Below are 18,196 nucleotides of genomic sequence, written 5' to 3' on the forward strand. Positions count from 1 at the left end.
CGTTGTTCAACTTTACAAAAGGATGGCCGATTACTATGTTAGAAGACTGTGTCGGATTAATATTTTCTAAAAAAAAAAATAATGTGGATTTTTAATAAAATGAGTTCCAAATATAAATAAATCATTTAATTAAAACTCTTAGATCCAGCTCTAACATTTTGTAAATTTCATTTTTTACATTTTCATGCACATTTTGTTGAAAATAAATTAATAAATGTGTGAGAATAACTGATTGAGTTGGAAATTGCTGGATTGAGTTTTCTATCACCAAACGAATACGTTTGCTGTAAAAGAATTTCAATTTGAAAAATGAATACATACTCTCTCTCATATATTCAAAAATCATTAAATTAAATAAGGAACTCAAACATCAAAATTCAAAGTCCACATGGAATAAAAAAATCTTTCATATGTCTCTTATGATATAGTCTCGTGAATCTTTTTCGTGAGACGTCTCAATATAATCCATATTTAATTACTTTTAACATAAAATATAATAATTTTTTTATGAATCGAATATGGTTATATATTATTATCATAAAATTGATCCGTGAGACTGTCTCATGAAATTTTTTGTGCATTCTAGTTTATGTAGATTTTTTTATTATACAGATATATACGAGTATGATGAATTCTTATCTTCATTGTTTCGTAAGTAAATTATATATAATTGGACTTCTACGCCCATATATATTTGTGTAGTAGAAAATGTTATACAAATCAGTGGAGATTTTCATTCTGAAAGACATCTCATTCCGTGAAAGAAAATGGAGAAAAATTATTAAGGTCTAAATAAAAATTAATAATTGTCAACACCCAAAATAATATTTGATATATATTAAAATAAAATAATTTAAAAAAAATTCATTTCCGACGAGCTTTGATGATGTTGGATTTATTTGCACATAACTTCATACAAATTTAAATTTCAAAATATCAATATATCTATATTTTTAAAATATTACCCATTTGTTTATAAAATCCTTTTTTTTTAAAAAAAAAGTATATTGTCGGTGCGAGCCTGTTTCTTTTTTGCCTTTACTTTCACGTCATAAATTGTGGTTGGACCTCCTTTTTGTGATATCTTGCTTGCAAGCCAACGACTCTTTCTTTCCTTTTTCTAAGAAAGCAAGCAAACTATTCTTATGTGCTCTTTTTATCTTTTCAATTTTATAAATTAATATTTTTGTTTTTAAAAGCAATTCTACATATATTTTTGTGTATTATTTTCCCAAGTACGCTAAATAAAATATTTAGTCAGTCAATTATTGTACGTTGCCTATTATCACACTAGCCCGTCGTAATTTTTTCAATAAATGAATTAATTAAACAATATTTTGATTTTTTTTAATCATCAAATTCACTAATAATATATACCGATTTAGCTCAGTTATGATCTGGTTAACCCCAATTAAAATTGGTATATATTAGGATTGGTTCAATTTTTTTCATTTTTATGTCCGGAAATAAATATGAATAACATAGGATTTGTTAACAAAACAATCATTTTCTAAAACAGGAAACAAAGTATATATTAAAATAAAATAAAAATAGGAAATAAAGTTTATATAAAAAATTTTTTTTATTTTTTTTATTTAACAATCTATACAGATGGGAAATTTGTGTGAGAAAATCTTGTAGTAGACAAGACATATAGCGAATGAGACCCCATCTTTTTGCTATTATTAAAACCAATTTCAGAACCATCCATGACTCATGAGTGCAGGCTATACATACTTGTGTCAAACTTGAACAAGTTCTAAAAATTCTCAGGTCTATGTAAGAACTTTTACCACATTTTCTGCAGAATTTAACAATGCCAAGTACTCGTTTATCGCCTCACCTTCTATTGTAACATCAATATCATAGTCGGAATATGCATCTGTATTGTTCAGTTCTTCTGTTAGTTCACCTTCCATCTCCATATCCCGAACCTTAAAATCGTTGTCGTCTGATGTACCTCCAGAGCTGCTGCCTATATCATTGGATCCTAAGTTTTCCGTTTCATGAGCATTCTTTGGTGGAACAGAAAGATTTATGCCTGATGCATCTGTGGTACTTCCGTTCAGTTGTCCGAGTAGATAGTTTAATGCCTGCTCTTCATCGCTAAACTTCTGAAGAGCTTCGTCCACTAATAAGAGTAAAAATGAAACATTAATAAAAATATATTCCATGCAACTCATAATATATGGCATGATAAAGAAGCTAGATTGCACGGCACTGAATCTGCCTTCCCCCTGTTACTAATCCTTGTTTAGCCCATACCTACGCTAATGGGAAGGTAACTCGAGAAGAAAAAGGATGAAAAATAAGTGTTCAACACTTATGCATCCTAGGGTCAACATTGCAACCCTTAAGCATGAACTAGAATAAGATAGGGGACCAACAGTTCATATATTTCGCAACTTAAACATGAAAAACAATATTCCAAAATTTATCATAGTTATTGGGGTCGAGTGAATGATTCTTCTGAATTCCCTCAATTCTATCGAGGATCATTTATAAAAGCCAAATAAATAAACTTCGGACCTTGATATTGCCGTCTTCCTCAGTTGTCGTTCACATTAGTTTCATTATTTAAACAGCGCGTATACAAGCCTAAACTACCTCAAACAATTATCGTACATTTGTCTAGACTGGGGCATAAGATATGAATTTTTACTCTTTCTCAGCATGTATTTCTACACGACTAAAATTCTGTTCTATATAATCTCTTCTCTGAGTGTGACTCAAGTTGTTTCGATAACACAACACTGATTTTCTTTTGTGATCCCATGAACCAAAGACAACAACTATGCAGGATCTCATATTGTGCACCTCTGGATAATTATACATCATTAAAAAAAGGCCAAGAACATAAACAAAGAATCCCTTGATGCAACATATGATTTGAAAACTCTGTATATTCTCCTGTATTAGTTCTCATATTGGGATCTGTAACGAATTTTAGATACCTGATGCACTCGTGAAACCCATGGATAAAAGACTTCCTCTAGCAGCAGCTTCTGCTTGACGCGACCTTTTCCTTTTCCTTGATATAATTTCATTCTACACATCAAAACAAAAACAATGGTTGGAATTCAGGAGAACAAAACTGAAACATTAAACAAGCGAACTGACTTGTAAAGCAGAATTTGTTTCAGGGTTTGTCAAGTCATCCAAAGCCTTCTGGGTATCATTTTCATTTCTGCGAAGGGCCTCTGCAGCAAGATCTTTCTCAAACCTGTACATCAGAAAATTTCAGAAATACATCAATGCTTATGGCACAAACTTGATAATACCATGAAAAGCGCAAGGAAAATGTAGATTCACAAGAAAGCGAACTCATTTCAATCACCGGTTAAAGGCCACATTTGTAATGGTTTGTCAGTCAACCGAATATGCAAATGAACCTCTAAATCTACAACTATTCTTACTTCTCACTTTGCCGACAAATCTTACCCCATGGAGACCAATTCATATACTTTCTGGAGATCCACTGCTTTCTTAAGAGGAGTCACTCCATATTGTTTTTGCTCCCTGGCATTGAATTCTAGTCAAATAAACATTGCAGTGTGTAGGACATAAGATAAAGCGTGATGATTTTATTAAACATGTTAAAACTCACAGGATTTCTTCCTTTCTTCTAAGATTCTCCTCACGTTTTTTAGCCCTTTTTGCCTTTTCCTCAACAAGAAAATCAACAGCACTTCCAACATCCAAGTTGTTCATGCGTAGGGCCCTCTTTGCTTCACGATCTTTATAACCCATGCTCATTAGAAAAGACAGGGTTTCATCAGGAACTTGAAGCTGAAACAACACACGTGTTAATGTACCGAAACAACAATTGGTTCTGGAATGAAGCACATAAGAACTCATAATGAAGGATGGAACATGGAATATCAATCCACCGTATACCCCTTGACTTCAAAATTTGAAATTTACACGGCAACAGAAATTCGAACAAGAAAATGCTTTCCATAAATGAATTTAAATAAAATTGCATTTAGTTTGTTAAGAAAAATAATGTGCAACTATCTGATTAAATTGGAACTCATGAAGAAAAAGTCAGAAACGCGACTTTTAGAAGCCCTTGGAAATTTATTTCTCGTTCTTTCCCGGCAATTCAACTGTTGAGTGGGTTGGTTTTGAGAGGGGGTAATTACATTAGGTTTTGGGAGGATGTTTTGGGGGGAGGGGGTCCTTGTTTCAAAGAACGCTTTCCTTCTTTGTTTTCAATTTGCACCGTCATCAATAAACCAATTCGTAATTTTATTGAGGTTTTTGAGTTTGGAGTCAGTCGTAATTATCGTTGGGACGTGCGTTTTAGGAGACACCTTAATGAGATAGAGTTGGGGGAGTTTGGTAATTTAATGGGTGTACTTCATTCAGTCAGTATCGAGTTGGGCTCGGAGGATAGTAGGGTGTGGTTGGGAGATTCTTCGGGTCTGTTCTCAGTCCGCTCTTTTTACGAGTCTTTCTTTCCTTTCCATAACTTTCCTGTTTTCCACCCATATAAACATATTTGGAAAGTTCCTATCCCGCAAAAGATTCAAATTTTCTCGTGGATTGTCGCTCTGGGCAAGCTACAGACCTCTGATTCAGTGCAAAGAAGATGGCCATCATGTGCTTTAAGCCCACAGTGGTGCTGCTTATGTCAAAACCACGAAGAGGATCAGGATCATTTATTGGTGCATTGTTCTTTCTCAAGAAGCATTTGGATTAAGGTGATGGAAGAGTTAAGATTCTTTTGGATTTTTCCGAGGAGGGCCAAAAATTTGTTTATCATAGATCTGGGGTTTCAAAAGGGGGCTATCGTGAATACTTTCTGGTATACGGTCGTTCATTTCACGTTTTGGACAATATGACTCGAGAGAAACAACAGAATTTTCAATGACTCGTCTAACTCGGAGGACAAAGTTTGGGAATTGCTGAAATTCAGGGTGGCACAGTCAACAAGAAATATCAAAGAACTAGGTCATCTAGCTATTTCAGATGTGGTTAGGGATTGGAAGTTTGTAACGTTTTAATTTGATTGTTTTACTCTCTTTTATTTTGCGGAAAACTCTTCCGCTTACAATGTAATGGTCTTTTATAATTAAATAAAATATATGTTTCCTATCAAAAAAAAAAAAAGAAGAGAACCTTTCCTTATCTCATTCTTAGGGGAACCTCAGGTAAAAATACAATCAATATTAAATCAAATTTCTCGGAATAAATAAAGATGGATTGACACGAGTAAAAATTATTTATAAAATCACAGGCGGTGTACAAGAAGCAACAGACTATGGTCAATTAACCTGGAAAAATTTAGCCTGCGCAGATTTCAGGAAATCTTTCGATTTTTGCAACTGACCACCGTGATATGCGACCACTCCTTCTAGCAACTCCATTCTCAAGTGTCTACAGATGAATAATAACAACATAAACCTTGTTTGTTGCGACAACTACTTGCAATGCTAAAGGTGATCCATGACTCACAAGGCTAGCTCAGGAAAACGACCTCCTTGAAGAATCCTCAGGCGAGCAGATTCCTTTCCATGAGAACGCTCAATGCCTTCTCTGGCTTTTGCGAGGCGGATACCTGCTACGGAAAGCCAACTGATATCTCGGAGCATAAAATAGCACCACACCATGTCTATTTGAAGAATTGATACGTTGTCAACCATCTGGAGGTCCAAAAACAAACCACAAGAATAAAGTTATTGTCTAAATGTGCTCCAAAAATAATTTGGCTGATAATTTCGTTTCAATTACCCAACTATTGTTTCAAGTTTTCAGTTGATCCACATTGTGTTGGAGATTGAAAAATGAAAAAAATGGGATAAACTGAGACTTTTTTCGATATGATTGCAAATAATAGATCCACTAGACAAGCATCATAACTGATGATTATTGAGAATGACAAGGACTGGAAGAATTTGATTCTCTGAAATTTAGTTTGAGAAAAAGAATGAGAAGTTTCTTTGTTACAATTACTAAAACGAAACGATGTCTCACCTCGACAAGCTTTGGGTCGCACAGAGAAAAAGCCTCCTACAAGAAAGAAAAGGTTGTCGCATTATCAGGAGATATAAGAAAAAATTTATAGACAAATAACCCTAGAGGGATTGTGAAAATTCTAATGAAATCGACAACTTTGCAAGGCAATACAGAAATAAATAGACAAGCCAACAACATCAAGAAAAGGCATGCATAAAAACATGAGCTAATTGTTGAAACATAAAACCATCATTCCGGATAGCATGAGTTGAAAGTTACAGAAGCCTGGTTGCCGAAAGAGTATAAATATCTTAATCTAAATTTAAGATAATCCATAACAAGGAAAATTAAGCTACATCAACCAAACTAGTCATTTTATATATGTTGTAAATCAAAGATGATATACTCAAATTGGATTTGATATTATTACATTTTTTTGTAATTTACATGGAGTGATTTCTCATGCAATGTTTATCTGTAAGATGTTATCTCAAACTACACGAAAGCGTGATCTTTTGTTGAATAATAACAGTGATAAGAATTTTAGCATTTTTAAATTTTTTCAGTGGACAATGGCAACATAACTGACCACTTTGATCCTGTGTTATGCCCTCTTCTCTCTTCACTGTGTTCATATTATTTCAAAATGAAACAACATAATAGAGCAGGAAAGATAAGAGTCAATGGAGGCTAAAACCGAAAAAAATAATTGACCGGGGTCAATTAATAAACTAACACCCCAGGTGTATGACCATACAATCCTTAATATTTCTAAATCCAGAAATTTTAAACCATTCTTGCAAATGGAGAATATACTTTACATATCATCCTTTTCACATATTATTATGGTTCATGTTACAGTTGTATCATGCAATTCCCTCAAGGGTGCATTTGGATCGAGTAATTTGAAATCAAAGATTTCAATCTATTTTAGTTGTTTGAATGTTAGATAGATTTCAAATCACCTCTTACAAATTTAATATTAGATTTCAAATACATACAACAAGATTGATCTCGTTTAAAAACTCAAGCTCCGTATTCTTTCCCCAAATCAAATTCCTTCGCCAAAAACAAAATTTTCAATTTCAATGCATTCACAATGAATTTATTATCTTTCACATCAGGTTTTTAGACACTTACCTCACCAATGGTGAGGACTTCCAATGCATCTCTATATTGTTGCTTTCGTATTAGTGCTTTTCCATTAGTGTGAAGCATGAGTCCCATCACTATTGCCCTGCCACAAAGATTTAACTCCTTTAGCAACAGTTTGATCTCATCATCCACATACATTCAAAAACCATATCAGATACAAAAAACACTAATACGCTAGCTTGGAGTATACTCATACCGTTGGTCAGTTTCAGATCCCAACTGCACTTTTTCCCCACTCTGATTTTCCAGCTCTAGATTGAAGTCTCCATCAGGTAATGAACCATCTACATGTCTACTGGCCAATGACGTAGCAGCGGCCCTGTAATGTCACAAAGGAAGCGAGAAAAATGAATGCAGAATAATGTCTCAGCATAAGTGAATGAATCACAAGACTAATCGTTCTGGATATCGAATTGTGGTTGAACTTATTATAATAATTGTTGAAAAAACTTGTAAGAAAAACACTACATCTTAAAACTATAACCATGACCACAAAAAAAGAAGACTGCAATGTCTATACAGATAAATTAGATTTTTCGCTCAATAAATATGCACCTGAAATTTCTTAAGACCCAATCAAGCAAATTTATATTCTATCCCAAAAGTATCAAAGGCCCTGTTTAACATACTGCTATCACACTCAAATTTGACTCATAGAAAACTAACAAAACCCCAGACAAGGGCAAGAATCAAGTGCAGATTTTGGCCGCCCAATACATCCAGAAAATCTGAAATCATAGTGAATTTTATGGTAAAATTTTGAGAGAAGATAATTGACACTTAGATATGCAATTTACCACGAGCTCGTGACCAAAATCGCAGAAAATAACAAGTGTTCACCACTATGAGCTAACTCTGGAGTCAACAGGCAATTCAGTATTAAGTCACAGCATGATACTGAAAAAGAGGGGGAAAATAGGCAAAACTCCTATTCACTTATTCAAACACATAGACTGATACACCAATACTAGATGGAGAAATGCCCAAAAATCAACGATTCAAGCTCAGACTCAGACATACAGATGTAGCATTTGGTATACAAATTTCTCCCAGAATCACATCATATATCAAGAAACCATCAATCATACCAAGTTCACATTTACAAAAACCAACAATAACAACAAGTTATGCATTTAACCTTTACACCGCCACAATCCATCCGCAATTCAGTGAATTGTGCGAGTTATACGGCAACTTGATCGTTTACAAACCACTTTGATCAATACACAATTAGAAATTCGAAGAAGCCCAAGAAGTACGGCCAAACGGACACAAGCACGGAAACTCAGTCCAAAAATTCAGGGAAAAAAATATAGGAAAGATTCTTCAAGAGACAATCTACTGTGATTATGCAATCAGAAAAACAAATCATCAAAACCCCAATACTCCAAATAAACCAAGATCCACACACATAGAAAAAAGGCACAACAATTACAAATACACACTAACTTGAGCCTGGAAAGTTTGTTGGCGCGCTCTTCCTCGGCCAAGAACTCATCTTTTTGAGACTTCCCGACTTGATCAGAAGAAACCTTGGAAGCAAAAATCTTGGCGTTGTTTTTGACACCCAATTGGGTCAATTTCTCCGAGCCATCACCATCTCTGAGCATTTTTCCCCCGCATATGAGGTTTATGGAGTGAAGCCCACCGCAGTTTGATCGGTTTGCCACTTCTTCTCTCAACATGGCCACTGTCCAGTCATCTAGTTCCACTTCAAGCACCCCACTCCACGCCCCACCAATTCTCAGTTTCCCGATGCCCATCTTTGCTTCTTTTCAACTGTGAAGTAGTGTGATTTCGAACGATGACTGGGGACTACGTGTGGATTATATATCTGATGGTCTAAGTTTATGCGAGTCTTGGTCATTTTCTTGGGGACTACGGCTCGGATAGTTTTGGTGGGGTCGTGGACATCAATAAATTAATATTTAATAATGTTCATTAAAATAAATTTTTTTGGTTTCATCATTCTAAATTAATAATTTTTTATTTGATTATTTACGTACAATGGATTTTTCTTTTTATATTAAATCGAGGAATATGATATGTACATTAATTTTATAAAAAAAAACAAAATGATTTTTATGTACTTAAATTGTTATTTTTTACATCGAAAAAAAAATCCTATTTAAAAATAATAAATTAATACCATTCTAAATTATTAAAATTTTATTGTCCCAACAATATTAATTTATAGAATATACTAATGATCAATATTAATTTAAATTTATTATATTACAACTGTAGTTACCGAAAATTTCATGGAGCATGCAATCATCAATTATTTGGTAGTTATCAAAATAAAGTTGTTGACAATTTTTTTTATAAAAAAATAATTGTTGACCAATGACCATATTGTTTATGGTATATGTATTGTCGGTTCTAATAAATATTTTATTAAATTAATTAAAACTTATCAAACTAATTGATACACATTAAGGTTGTGTTGGGTTGTGTTGAGGTTGTTCAATTTGATTTAGAATGATAAATTTGATTTGTGGAATATATTATTTTGATTTCTTGATAGTATTTAAAATTCACGACAATTATTATTAAAATTGCATAAATTGATATGAGATGAATTTGAAATTCATTTAGATGCATTTGGGAAGATGTATTTGAAATCCATAGGTTTCAGTTATAATTTTATTACAATGAAACAATAGATCAAATCTTAAATTAATATTTTACTTCTTTACACACGCGTTACACAAAGTAGAATGAATTTCAAATGATAATATTATTGGGTGATTTTGAAATTCGACCTAATTAAAATGAAACACTATATAAATATGTAAATGATGAATTTGAAGTATATGATATGATTTAAATATGTAAATGGTGAATTTGAAATATATGATCTGATTTATCTAAATAACAAAAATACATTTGAATATATTTGAAATTCATATACATGATCATCAATCCAAATATAACATTAAATTTTTGCTAATCCAAACAAGTCAAAATGACTTGATACCAATTTAAATATATCCTTTTGAGATTTATTAATCCAAATAAAACATAAATATTTTTCAAAATGTCCTTGCATTTATGCAATGTCTTGGATATGAGAGGATTGATTTAAGTTTATTTGGTGATAAATTGGATATGAGAAGATTGATTTAAGTAATAGTCATATATGAAAAGAATATAATATTAAAATTAATAAAGAAATATATAAATGAAGTGAAACAATATGTCTATTAATTTTGTTTAAAATGTTGAATTCCTATTTGAAAAGATTATTTGAAGCAATTAATTGCAATACATTTACATTCAAATATCGATCAAAATGAAGCAATGGGTTCCAAATGCTCAGTCCAACGAAAACTCTTCAAGCCATATAAGAATTTCATTCCTCTGCATATCACCACACATGAAACAAAGACAAATGTAAGTATTGTTTATTTCATCTTACGTTTGACTAAAGTACTGCACAACTATGTTTTCCACGTATTTAAATTTATCCTCGTATTATATATCATTTATCATCTCATGTGTCTCAAGCCAAACGATATTTAAAGAAACCAAGAAAATGAAATTCAGGCATGTGACGACTGCATTTTGTGAGCTTCAACAACTCTCACGTTCAACGAACTCGAGACCAGCTATGTGAAACAAATGCCCCATGTTTGATCAACTTAACCGCGCAAATACGATTACTATAAGAAACTATTTTTTCTCTCACAATTGATGGATAAGAATGGGAAAATGTGCAGTGAATACTGGTAAATATGATTTTGTGCATAAAGCAGAGAAGATTTAGATTGACTTACCATTATAAAACTCCAAGTTCGACCGGGATCGTTATATCGAGCTAGCATACAACCGACTTTGGGATTCAGACCGTCTCTTACGAGTGCAGATCGAAGTGCGTTTTCCTTCTTCCGAGCAATATCATCTGTTGGTTTTCCACTGAATCTTGAAACTGCAGCTATACCACCTTCAACTTTATTCAACTTAACACTATCTTGATTTGGAGCTGGTAAACTGCTCAAATCTTTGTCTGCCGGAAGAACTATTTGAATAGAAAGCTTGGAGATCTCCGGGTCAAATGCTTGAGTAAACACCGGAGTTGTCATTGGTATTTTCTCCATTGTGGCATTTTTCCCAAATATGTACCTGGAGATATGTTGAATTTCAAATAATAAAACATTAATTAGAAAGATGCCAATATACACTGGATTCAAAAGATTCGGTCATGAAAAACTACAAGCACGGGATAATCCAATCCATGAAGGTAAGAGTTTGGGACATGATTGATAGAATCTTACCCAGCAACCGAGTTAAAGCCGCTTGAACCAGATAGCTGGTTCGTATCTGTTTCGACCACTATAAATGGCTCATACTTTCTTACCTGCATATCATATCACAGATCTTATTACTAATGCTCGTTGAATTATTTTTTTTAAAAAAATTAAACGAGACAACTGCAGCTGATTCTACTTATACGAACTCGGGACCTCATAATTGGCAGTTCGTTTCAGTATCTGATATTTAGGTGTTTCCAAGTCTGGAATCTTGTAAAAACGCAGCTGCAAAGGTGGCACTCGAAGAATCAAAGAAAATCACTTGCAAAGTATTCTTTATAGTATGTAATATTATGTGCAATGTCTATTACTTGCTTCAGCACTTCAAGTAGACCTTCCACAGAAAAATATTCATTGTTCTCAATGGAATCCCAATAGTCCTGGAGATGAAATAGTTGTAGAGAAATGTAATTAGCTAAAGATTATTGTAAAATTATAATTATATATTTATTGCTCGTGTCGTCGAGTATGAGTAGTAAAATCCTACCAGATGGCTGCAAAATTTATTAGTTTGTGGGTTGATGCCCATAACAGAAGTGCCTGTGAAGACTAATTCAGGCTTCCAAGGCAATAGAGCAAACTTCATCACCATAGTCCATCTTGTAGTTATCTCATAAGCTCCTGTCTACACCATTATACAATAAGTCATTTAAGGAAAAATGGCTTATGTGTCTGATGCAAATGGCAAAATTCACAGGTCTTAGCAGCCTCTAAGGAAAAATGGCTTATGTGTCTGATGCAAATGGCAAAATTCACAGGTCTTAGCAGCCTCCATTCGCGTTCCAATTTTTCACGACGACAAGTGAAAGACTTTAAATTATGAAAGAAATGTTGGGACATCATAAGAGACATTATTAGAAATATATTCAAATCATTTGTGTTTCACAACTACTTTTAACCATGTTACTCTAAAACATCGAATAGGCTGAAAATTCAGTTAATTCTAGAATGATTCATATGTACCAAGAGGCATGTTTATGTTAGGAATAAAAGCATTGGACTAAAGGTAGAACTATGTGCTTTGGTACAAGTTCAACACACATATTTGGAAAATAATTCGAGTGGGTTCTGCGAGTCGACTACCTAAATAAATTGAACAAACATAGTCTATATTGCGAGTAGACTACCGTACTGTGTTTTTTTCTAAATTTGGACATCCTGCGGGGAAAAAAAACCTGAAACGTTGTCTCTAGTTTGGAACCTTAGTGGTAGATGAGCTGCAGGTTGATATTTCCCACTTGTAATCCATTTAAAGTGCTAAAACAGAATACCTGTTTAACCCAGTGCAACTGGAAATCTGGGTTGAAGAGCTTCTTCAACATGGCGATATTGAAGAGGTACCCCCCGATACTTCCGTGCTTCGTGATGGGATCTCTGAAATTCACACGCTCGTCATAAGCCGTCCGATCAATCCCTTGATCATCAAACAGATGGGGAAGATCCTCGTACAAGAACTCCACCAAATGCTGCTGCGTGTCGGAGGTTGAGCTTGGTTTGGGCTGGCTTTCGGTTTCTTGGGTTATGCTTCTACGCTTAAACACACGCCTGAAATCTTTATAGTATGTGAATTTTAGTGGAGGTGAAGATTTGGTTTTGGTGGCGTACTTGGGGAGAGAGTGGAAGAAGGTGGCAGCGTAGGAGGAGTTGGTGGTGACCGGGGTGCTCGGCCGCTGGAAATGTGCGGCGGGGAAATGTGCGGCTGCCATTTGTGTGGTGATTTGCCGTTACATTGTACTTGTTTTTCCATATTTTTTTATTTTAGATTTATTTTTATTTTTGTGGTAGTTCTTCTTCTGCTTTCTTTTTTAATGTCATTTTACTGTAAAAAAATAATATTTTTAATAAATGAAACAAATAAAATATTTTTTTAATATGTAAAACTATTCCATAAGACTGTTTATAATGTTTTTATGATCAAACTAAAGATAATAAAAAAGAATTTCATTCTCTATTTTTTTATTAAAATAAATGGAAATTTTATCTTATTTATTATTTTCATTAAATGAGGTATATATTCGATCCTTCGGTAATAGATATATTATTGTTAAACTCTCTTTATAAACTAATTTTAGCATAATGTTCAATTTTTTTATAATTTTCATAAGGCAAAAACTTATGTGAGACGGTCAAACGAGTCATATTTTGTGAGACGGGTCTTTTATTTGAGTCATTCATGAAAAAATATTACTTTTTATGCTAAGAGTATTACTTTGTATTGTGGATATTGGTAAGACTGACTCGTTTCACAAATAAAGATTCGTGAAACCATATCACAAAAGACATATTTTTCTCACAAATATAGTAGATGGCGAGTAAATGAAATTAATTGCACAAATATAGTTGAAGGACTTCTTATTCCAATCCACTTTTTAAGGAATTTTATATTATATATGTAAGAATAAAAAATAACATCACATTATCCTCTCTCGTGTTATTTACCCATATTTACATATTTTTTAGCCACGGACAGATTGATGTAAGGTAGAAGTAAAAGTTTCCCATTTATATATATATATATATGGAAAAATCTTTTTTAGTCCATTAATTTATCAAATTTTGAATCATTAAGTTTTTAAAATTTGGTTTTGGTATAATAATTTTTAATTTTCGTCTTTTTCGATAAAATCGTTAACTTGTTAGGTGTAGTCTCTGACAAGTCAATAATTTTCGAGTCACGTCAATATTTTCTGATGTTACATCAGTAATTGGATCAAAACAGTCAAAAATTACAAGTTAATTTGCCAAAATCAAAATTTGAAAACTTAATATATCAAAACCAAAATTGAATAATTTAATGAAGCAATAAAACTATTTTCCCTAATTTTTTTGCCACAGATTTCAGAAATTGGCGTTGCAGACTAAATATTGAGTCAAGCTTCCATAATTGATGAAATTTTAGTTGGTCAATTTATAATTCACACCTAAAAATTACGTCAACATTAAAGCCCATTATATATTCGTTATAACAAGAAATAAAGTCCATTTTAAAACGATAAATTGCCCATGATCCTGCCAAAAACTTTTTGAGTCCCATAAATTGAGAAGATGAAATAAATTTAAGTAGTTATCTAACCACATTCATGTATAAAGTTCCAAGCACTTTTTTTTCTTCTAAAAAGCATAAATTTTTTCTCTCTTTTTTTTTTTTTTTGGTGTAAAATTGTGTTAATTTTCAAGGACTCGTAATTTTCAGTGAAATTCACATGTGTATGACTTCATAACATATGGTTCCGATAATGGAATTATAATTCTGATTGATATTAATCGGAATTTACTTTATTTTCATAGTTAAATGTGAGATGAGAAATAATCTTGCCATATATGAGGTCATTATGCTATCAAACTACCGAGTAGGTCTCTTGTGAGATGGTCTCACGAATCTTTATATGTGAGACGGGTCAACCCTACCGATATTCACAATAAAAAATAACAATAATTTTTCATAGATAACACAAATAAGATATCTGTCTCAAAAAATATGATTCGTGAGACCGTCTCACACAAGTTTTTGCTCAAATTAATAAATATGAAGAGATTTTTGAGTTGACGAGTCTATTTTAACTCATTAAAACTCCAAGTCCAAATTTAAATAATTCATATCTTTTTTAGAAAGTAGTTTTATTAAAATCCTTTTAGCACAAGATAAGTATATATCATCATGTTATAATCAATCCTTTAATTCAGAAAGCAATAATCCCAAGCCAAAGCAACTATGTCTCCACTCCTCAACCTTTTTTGTTCTTGTATATATAAGCCTCAAACTTGTACACTAGTAGACAAAATTTAACTCAAAAAAAAGAAAAAGAAAAAAAAAAATCCACAAAGAAGTGCGAGGTGGCAAAGTAACACATCCATGGATTGGCACTCCTGGTTATCAAAAACAAGCCTTGAACCCGCACTAGCATACGAATATGCTTTAAACTTCACCCGAAACGAGCTCGAAGAAGATGATCTAGCCTACTTCAACCACGAGTTCCTCCAAAGCATCGGCATCATTTTCCCGAAATACCGTCTCGAAATAATCAAGCTAGCTCTAAAGGAGTTGAAAGGAAAGCCAAATGGGATCTCAAAGATCATTCTGGCCATGAAAAATGCCAAGAATCACTTCTCAAGCAACATTGTGAAGTGGTGTTCTCACAAAATCCAGCCACAGAAGCCGGTCTCCGAGTTCTCCCCTTACCGAACACCGTGTAACGGTTCAAACTGGAATATCAACGGCGTAAAAGATAAGGGAAGAATCCATATGAATATCATGAGATCAGGAACTTCGGAAAGGAGGGTGCAAGAGAAGTTCTTGGTGACAAGCAGCAGCTTGAGTGGATCTGGGCCTATAAATGGCAAGATTCAAGAGAGACGTTGGTACCCAAATCGGAGCCCACTTGTTACCAGGCCTATGGAGGGAAAAGGTAGAGAAAGAATGGGCTTCATCTGCAGAAGCCCATCTGTTTATGGGCCGATTGAAAGTTTGGGCTGAGCCCAAAAGTGAGCCCCTTTAATACAGAGAGAATCATGGTGTTGATCATGGGGATCAATCACCATGGTACATAATGTTTCAACATATAAAACCAACTCGAAGTGGAACAAAATCTATCAAGAATCCAACAAAGTAATAGTGATTTACGAGCTTCGGCGCTTGAATGAGCTTCGATCAACAACCCATTGTCGTTTTTTCATCTTAATTTAGTGTTCTTTTTTTTTTTTTCTTTTTTTTTTTGTTATGTTTGTTTAAGGTGATTGCTTCTAAGGATATGTTTTGTGTTTATGGTGGTGATATATAGGTTTTTCCTATATATCCTTATTTAATGGGCATATAGAGAAACTTGGAGTTTATGCAGAATTGGGACTAAGTTTCTTTAACATTTGCTTCAATTTTGTATCTTTATACTGCACACTCTTCCATTCATGTTCATTCACTCTGGTCTTGGCCCTTGAGTCAGAACGCTCTGTTTAATAGATTTTTCTAGCAAATCGAGTGGGTTGTTTTGTAAAACGAAGATGAATGAAATCAATTGTCGACATAACGAATCAGGCAGAATGTCGTCCACCCGTGCTTCATGTCGCCTTATGTCATTTGGACCAAAGCAAGTATTAAACAGAAAACCTTGCAGGAATGCAGGGGGCAATGGGTTAACCACATGGTTAATATGCAAACATGTAGGATTTAGCAAAAATATGTTGTGGGAGAAAAAATATTATTATAGTGAGTATACAACACATTAACATCTTAAACAGGAAATACCAATCCTCTCTAATCGAACAAAAGTTTAAGACATGATCTGGATGGGGACCCTCCCCCATAAAATTATTATTGTGTCTGTCCAAGAAGGCCAGTTTGCTAAGGATAATATGATCTTGATGGTAACCCTGCCACATCAAGTTGTCATTCTCTGTCCAAGAAGGCCCAGATTGGTGAGCCACTATACCGTGAGGCCCTAGATCCAAACGTATAATCACGGTTTTCAGGCACAAGGTGCGCCTGCAAGTTCAAGGCTCAACTGTCATCTCGGACAACTCTTCGAGCCCACGTGTAGCCTCGACCATAAGCTCGTATATTGGACCAAAACATTCTCCTCCCCCAGCTCCTAGGCCTGCCAAGAAACCGAGGAGCTGCGGTTTTTGGTGCTGATGATTCTTGGTATATCAACATTGTTGTCCTCTACACATATCAAAATGTTAAATATAGAGATGCTTCATGCTTAGAGAATTGACATAAAATTTCCCCAAAGCTTGCAACACGTCCTTGAGAATCTTGAACTACCCCGTTCCTCTCGTTGATGATAAAAGCCAGAGTCTCAACTCTGTGACGCCCTACTCGCAATATACTGGCTTATCCCTCACAAGATACGATATTTCCCACAATAACTTTTGACGAGGACTTTTGGTCTCTTTCGCAAACTCATCGACATGGAAGTTGAACCAAAAAAGCTGATTTATTACAAACGTGGGGAAGATATATCAGGAGTTTCTGTGAGCAGTTTTTGAAAAACTCACTGCTAAATTATGCACAACGTCATTGTGCAAATGACAGCCTTTCAAGTATACTCGCAATCATGCGAGCGCCGCGGTCCTCAATCAAGCATGCATTACTATGTTTCGCAACACATAATGCGAACCATAACATCCAACAAACAGATAGCTATAATTAGTATTCATATAAAAGTGGGAAATGATTTATAAACCTTTAGATATGTTTCCAATACTGCTGTTTCAAACAGAACTTTTCTTTACACCAGCCGATCAACACCATTTCCAACCTATACCTATTTTTCTCACGCCTTCTCCGCTCGCCCCGGCTTATTTGGTTTTCATTTGATAGTAGTAAATGATATTATGCTCGTTAAAATGCTGCTTACATAATTCAGTCAAATCAATAATTCGTTCAAGGGGTGTTGATTGTTAAAGTTTGATTTATGAACTAAACAAATTAACTATGAAAAGGTAGAATACGTGAACATGGACTATTCATGAACACACACACACACACACACGAAGTATTACATTGTTCATCTTCATGCATGAGAATAGAATATGAAACGCCAGGTAGAGTTATCAAAATTGACCCGCCCCGTCCCCACCATACCCTGCCCATCAAACGGTGGATCTGCCAAATAATTGACGGGTAGGGAAAACATCAACCAACACAACCCGCCTTGGGATGCAACTTGCAAGTTAGGCTGGCAATTTTTTTCCATTCTTTCAAGCCGAAGAGAGAAAAATGAAGTTACAGAGGGCGGGCGAAAAAATATATTAAAAATTTTAGAAGGACA

At 34.1% G+C, this 18,196-nt stretch overlaps 2 protein-coding genes and 1 long non-coding RNA gene across 3 annotated transcripts; all 3 read right to left on the reverse strand.

The window, feature by feature from the left end:
* Nucleotides 1-1,654: 1,654 nt before the first annotated feature.
* On the reverse strand, nucleotides 1,655-8,961 carry LOC142546176 (uncharacterized). Its single transcript, XM_075653738.1, has 11 exons — nucleotides 8,566-8,961; nucleotides 7,313-7,435; nucleotides 7,102-7,198; nucleotides 5,980-6,015; nucleotides 5,461-5,648; nucleotides 5,280-5,382; nucleotides 3,608-3,789; nucleotides 3,442-3,519; nucleotides 3,121-3,223; nucleotides 2,955-3,048; nucleotides 1,655-2,131 (listed from the first exon to the last, which is right to left on the reverse strand). Exons 1-11 carry the CDS (start codon nucleotides 8,877-8,879, stop codon nucleotides 1,776-1,778), a joined length of 1,674 nt encoding a protein of 557 aa, XP_075509853.1. The 5' UTR covers nucleotides 8,880-8,961; the 3' UTR covers nucleotides 1,655-1,775.
* Nucleotides 8,962-10,277: 1,316 nt separating this feature from the next.
* Nucleotides 10,278-13,176, reverse strand: LOC142546177 (uncharacterized). Its single transcript, XM_075653739.1, has 7 exons — nucleotides 12,701-13,176; nucleotides 11,917-12,054; nucleotides 11,741-11,809; nucleotides 11,583-11,654; nucleotides 11,394-11,476; nucleotides 10,896-11,241; nucleotides 10,278-10,479 (listed from the first exon to the last, which is right to left on the reverse strand). The coding sequence occupies exons 1-7, from the start codon at nucleotides 13,133-13,135 to the stop codon at nucleotides 10,435-10,437; spliced, it is 1,188 nt and encodes a 395-aa protein (XP_075509854.1). The 5' UTR covers nucleotides 13,136-13,176; the 3' UTR covers nucleotides 10,278-10,434.
* Nucleotides 13,177-15,754: 2,578 nt separating this feature from the next.
* LOC142544693 (uncharacterized) lies at nucleotides 15,755-17,952 on the reverse strand. The gene is made up of 2 exons (XR_012820080.1): nucleotides 16,853-17,952; nucleotides 15,755-16,530 (listed from the first exon to the last, which is right to left on the reverse strand). It is a non-coding gene; the product is annotated as an uncharacterized LOC142544693 (long non-coding RNA).
* Between the last annotated feature and the right edge of the window lie 244 nt (nucleotides 17,953-18,196).

Source organism: Primulina tabacum, chromosome 5 (assembly GCF_025594145.1).
Source record: "Primulina tabacum isolate GXHZ01 chromosome 5, ASM2559414v2, whole genome shotgun sequence".
NCBI lineage: Eukaryota > Viridiplantae > Streptophyta > Magnoliopsida > Lamiales > Gesneriaceae > Primulina > Primulina tabacum.

What these genes read in the sequence shown, in the direction of transcription:
- LOC142546176 (XM_075653738.1), bottom strand. Translation starts at nt 8,879, where the DNA reads ATGGGCATCGGGAAACTGAGAATTGGTGGGGCGTGGAGTGGGGTGCTT. An exon ending in CGCAGGCTAAATTTTTCCAG is followed by an intron (nt 3,790 to 5,279) that starts GTTAATTGACCA and finishes GTGTTGTTTCAG; the next exon opens with CTTCAAGTTCCTGATGAAAC. An exon ending in AAACAAATTCTGCTTTACAA is followed by an intron (nt 3,049 to 3,120) that starts GTCAGTTCGCTT and finishes TTTGATGTGTAG; the next exon opens with AATGAAATTATATCAAGGAA.
- LOC142546177 (XM_075653739.1), bottom strand. Translation starts at nt 13,135, where the DNA reads ATGGCAGCCGCACATTTCCCCGCCGCACATTTCCAGCGGCCGAGCACC. An exon ending in ATAAATTTTGCAGCCATCTG is followed by an intron (nt 11,810 to 11,916) that starts GTAGGATTTTAC and finishes TTTCATCTCCAG; the next exon opens with GACTATTGGGATTCCATTGA. An exon ending in GGCTTTAACTCGGTTGCTGG is followed by an intron (nt 11,242 to 11,393) that starts GTAAGATTCTAT and finishes ACATATCTCCAG; the next exon opens with GTACATATTTGGGAAAAATG.